The sequence below is a fragment of the Pseudomyrmex gracilis genome, unplaced genomic scaffold, assembly GCF_002006095.1.
Source record: "Pseudomyrmex gracilis isolate BER0280 unplaced genomic scaffold, ASM200609v1 scaffold_2079, whole genome shotgun sequence".
In the NCBI taxonomy this organism is placed as follows: domain Eukaryota; kingdom Metazoa; phylum Arthropoda; class Insecta; order Hymenoptera; family Formicidae; genus Pseudomyrmex; species Pseudomyrmex gracilis.
In genome coordinates this window covers 10,402-15,619 of record NW_018022663.1, presented here as the reverse complement: position 1 = coordinate 15,619, position 5,218 = coordinate 10,402, and the positions used below count along the sequence as shown (strand labels likewise).

At 32.1% G+C, this 5,218-nt stretch overlaps 1 protein-coding gene across 1 annotated transcript; it reads right to left on the bottom strand.

Annotated features, from left to right (window-relative positions):
• Positions 1-896: 896 nt before the first annotated feature.
• Positions 897-1,615, bottom strand: LOC109862618 (piggyBac transposable element-derived protein 4-like; the record flags this gene model as incomplete). The annotated part of the gene is made up of 2 exons (XM_020442699.1): positions 1,264-1,615; positions 897-1,118 (listed from the first exon to the last, which is right to left on the bottom strand). Coding segments are annotated over exons 1-2 (574 nt in total), but the record flags the coding sequence as incomplete, so codon positions are not given.
• Positions 1,616-5,218: the final 3,603 nt, after the last annotated feature.

Genomic DNA, 5,218 nt, shown 5'->3' with positions numbered 1-5,218 from the left:
TTCCTTATTCGAGTGTATGTATTTATGTTTGATGGGTTTGCAAAATGATAAATAAGGATTAAAAACTGTATGGCTGTGATGTGGGTGGTGTGTAAATGTGTTGTATATGTGTATAAGTCCTTATTCGTCTGTTAAAATTTTACTGTTGTCTTGTGGTCAATGTCTCGTATAGTTGCTGTATTTTGCTGTGTATGTTGTATGACTGTCTGTCTTTCGTATAAGATGTGAATGGCCTGTTATCCTAGTGTTTGGTTTTTCTATTGTTATGACGTGTTTGGGATAAGTGTCGTGAGTGCGTGTGTGTGACGTATGTGTGGTCCCTGTACGACTAGTACGTACACTGGTCCTTAATCTTTACAAAAAGAAACTCAACAAAACAACAACGCTGCTCACATAACAAAAACCAAAATTAAAACTGAAAACAAACAGCGGACATAAAAAAAACAAAACTTTCTTTTGTGATTTTACGCCTAACACTGGTCCACTCGCAGTCCCTGCCGTCCTTACTACTACTTACTACACTTAAACATCTACATGTGGTTATATATATATATATATATACGTATAAAAGTCTTCTATATGATTTACATAAATATCTTAACAACTAAACGACTTTAATTCTAACATTTTTGCGACTCGCACGCTAGTGTTTCCTGATTTTGAATCCTCTTTCAACTTGGATCCTTCTTTTCCTCTTCATCGGTGTTGCTACCCGATGATGGTGACTGAAAATCAGGTGACTCTTGTCCCTGCGTCGCGACTTCGATCTCCTGACTCACTTCCGGAGTCTCGACTGGCGCCTCCCGGGGTTTGGGTGACAGTGATCATGTAAACTTCTCTTTTGTCCATCCATTTCATTACTAACTAGACGTCATTGTGTGCGACCTGAATCTTACCTTTATTTAGTTTATTCTCTAACCTTGGCATGAATTTCCTATTCTTTTTCACAGTTCCACAGATTTCTGTGTCACGGTCATATAGAAATTCGGCCAATTCTGGAGATAAATACAAATTATTCACGTAAATGACGCGACCTTTGTTGAAAAAATTTTTTAGGAAATGAGCTACAATGTCACCAGTAATACCCAACCCAAACTTTTTGTAATCGGTATCTGAACCTGTATATACAATGAAATCTATCAAAAATCCAGTTTTACAATCAACTAGTTCAAACAATTTGATACCAAATACGATGTCATTTCAACGGTAAAAATTGTTTGAAGTACAGCTTCCCTTTCCATAAAACTAAACTTTTGTCAATACAAAGATTCTGTCCTGGTAATATAGAATTTGAAAATTTTTCTCTTAGATCAATTACAGGTTTCAACTTTTTCGAAGGATGATTCACTATTTCTTTGTTGTTTGAAAAATGCAAAAATCGNAAGATTTGGAGATATCTATTTCGACGCATGATCTTTCTAAAAATTGGAGTTTCCAACAGAGGATCTGTGATCCAATAATTTTGAATTGCACCTTTTTGAACGTGTCCTATATTGATTGTTGTTCTAAGAAAAATTCGTAATTCATCAACTGTAAGAGGTTCCCAGGACTTCATATTTTTTTGCGGGCCTTCAGGATCTTGTTCCTGGCATAAATTCGTCTGTGCTGTTATCATTTCTAAAAGATTTAAATTTAAAAAAATTTTGAAGTAGCACAATGGAGTATCATCTGGAACAGTAATAGTACTCTGAATACCAGGTGAACCTTTTATGTGAAATCTTTTATGGAAGGATAAAGTAAAGTATCATAGATAACATCAGGATTATCTTCATCAATATCAATAAGTAAGTCATCATCTACAGCTTCAGATGCACCAGTTATATCATATTCATTATCGGATTTTTTTAGTTCTGATTCGCCACTGCTAAAATCTACAGTTTCAACATCTATTATAATCATCTAGTTGAGAAAATAGGAAAAAACTATATAAAAGAAAAAATATCACGAGAAAATAAAGAGTAATGAGAGCAACACGTATATATCTAATACAGAGTTTTGCGATAAGGTGGTGGCCTCTCTATATATAAGGTCATGGGCACAATCTTATCATAGGTNAAACTTGATGGGTTGCCACCTGGTGAGAGAAATCAAAACTAAGCATAGGTTTATAATGTGTACCGAGTCCTTAGTCAATTGTAAAATACTGAGCATGTAACATTTAGAGGCAAAATATGTATGCGCGCGCGCGCGTATGTATGTGTGTGTAGAGGAGGGAGTGTATGTGTGTACATATACTATATATAAGTACTTATATGTATTTATATATACTTCTTGTGGAAGTTTATGCATGTTTTGATAGGCTGCTTAACAGCGTCTATATATAGATGTTCCGGCAGCGTAAAGATTAACCATATGTGCTGGAGCAGCCATGACGATGTCATCTACGTACCGGTAGTAAAAAGTAATTGAAGTATTAAATTTGTATAATGCTTTGTTTTCAATATCTTGCATAACGATATCTGCTATTAATGGAGACAATGGTGAACCCATAAGGGTACCAAAAGTTTCTAAATAACATTGTCAAATGTTAAATAGGTGGAAGAGAGTACAAGAGCAATGGCATTTAAAAATTCATCACAAGGTATGTTCGTATTTTTGGTGATGTAAGACCATCTATTTTTAATAGTATTAACAACCAAATCTGTAGGAACGTTTGTGAAAAGTGAAACAACATCCAATGACAGTAAAATATCATCATTATTAAGTTTAAAATTAGAAAAACGTTTGTAGAATTTGGAACTATTTATTATGTTGTTTTTAGCTACGGGGAGACTCTTATATAAAATGTTGTGTAGAATATGTAAAAATTATTGAAATCGGAGGAGGCTCCTCTAATCTGCACTATTACCCTATATAACCTTAACTTTTTATGAAGTAAAAAATTAAATCCAAAATATTACTTAAAAGGAAATGGCTGTTTGGAGCCTTTGCAAGGTGTATTGCAGTAAAATTTGTTTGCAACAATCTCTGCCAAAACGTTTCGACTTTATTTGAAGTCCTTATCAATTGATCTGTTGACGATATTTATACAAGTGTTGTTATTATATAAAATATGAGAATTGAAAATAATACAATTACGTACCATTACAATAAGCGTCAAAAACGCATCTTGTTACATTAAGATCAAATCAATCAAACTACACAATGACATTTTAACGGTAATAAATGTATAAAATTACGAGCGTCATATTATTATAACGATGGAAACTGAACTGGATCGCTATAGGTTGGATTGAATTTGATGTAGAAGGTGAGTCCATCTATAAATTAATATTGTACTTTATTCAATAAAGGTAAGTATATGTCATGTAATGCTTCTGTATCTTTCATCAAATTCAAACCGTGTACTTGTTTTTTGATGTGCAACATTTCAGACGTTGCTTGCTTAAAATAATTGCTTTCTGTGTCTAAAATTTTTGTATCATTCCAATTAAAAAAATGTCCAGTTTCAATGCTATGTTTAGCAACTACCGATGGTTCTATGTGTCCCTTTTTGATTTGAATGTTCTTTTATTCTTGTACATAGTTGTAGTTTTGTTTGCCCTACGTAAGTAGAATCGCATTGATGGCATTCAATACGATAAACTACATTTTTTTGTTTATTTGTTGGTACTAGGTCTTTATGTGTTTTTATAAATGTAGATATTTGGTTTAGATTTCTGTAACTCGGGTTGACAATTTTATTGTTGATTTTAACGCTACTCAAAAAATGATTTTTAATGTACGGTGTGACAAAATATGTTTTCTATAGTATTATTTATTTTCTGTGGGATATCTATATGTTTCTTTAATTTTTTCAAAAACAACACTCAATCTATGACTTATTTTTTGAACAATTAGTTCAATTGGATAGTTATTGTTTAATAAAATATTGATTATGAATTTTACGTTTTGTTGATGATATTTTGGATGTGATAATAGCAAAGCTCTGTCTACAAGAAAATAAATGGTGCCTATTTTGTAGCTCAAAGGATTATGTAAAAAGAAGTTGAGATATTGAAATCACAATATTGAGAGTGACCTCCGGTTTCGGATTCAAAAATTAATATAAATAGAAGAAAGCAATGGGAACCAATTTTGTCACTTAGCTCAATAAATCATAAGATAGGCACTGTCTTCACATTAGTTGACAGATCTATTTTACTATCTGACCCCATTTATCATTACAAAAATCTATCTTATGTTATTGATACTCTTTTAACTAATAACTATCCACTTTACTTTATTTTTAAAATGATCAACAGAAGGCTTAAAATGTTGTTTTCCGATAAACTCAACAAACATCTTAAAAATAATTATTTAGACAATTATGACAAACCGCCAACTCATTATTGCGTAGTTCCATTCATACCAAACACTGAACGCATTTTTAATCCTTTTATTAAAGTCGCAATCAGAAATAATAATATAATCAAACCAGCTTATAGAAACTTAAATTTGCTTAACAAATTTATAAAAACACACAAGGATTATGTTCCGATAGACACGTAACAATGTTGTTTATGAAATTTCCTGCGACTCTTGTGAGTTTAGTTACATAGGACAGACGAAAAGACAACTTGCGACAAGAATCAAAGAACATATGAACTATGTCAAAAAAAAACAGCAGTCTTCTGTTATTTCAGAACATTCTTTGAATTATGGTCATTCTTTTCGATGGCACTCAGTGAGAATATTGGATAATTAAAGAAATTACTTTAAACGCTTAACATCAGAAATGTTACACATTAAATTGAACGATCATAGCTTAAACATTAACAAAGACACTGAATTATTGGATGACATATATCTCCCGCTGTTGGACAAAATTAATTCTATCACATACACACAGATGGGGTTGTTTGACAACACAAACACACGAACACAAAGTTCGACTTTCGATCATTAGTATTGACGACAGTTTAACACATTTATGTCGTCATTTTACGGACTGTTTCCTTATTAAGGATTGTGTCTCCAGTTGATCGGTGAATTTGTTCATACATCATTACTGTGCTTTTCACATATGTTGCATCTATATTCATTTTTGTTTTTTATTTAATATTTATTTTGTATACTGCAGTTGCCATATGTATTTTTATTAATATTTGTAGTTCCCACTGAAGATGACTAAAAAATATTGTCGAAACGTTTAGAACATACTTATATACGTTGTCATTAATTACATTCCAACCAGTAATTGGTTCCCATTGCCTTCTTCTATCTACGTTAAGTTAAG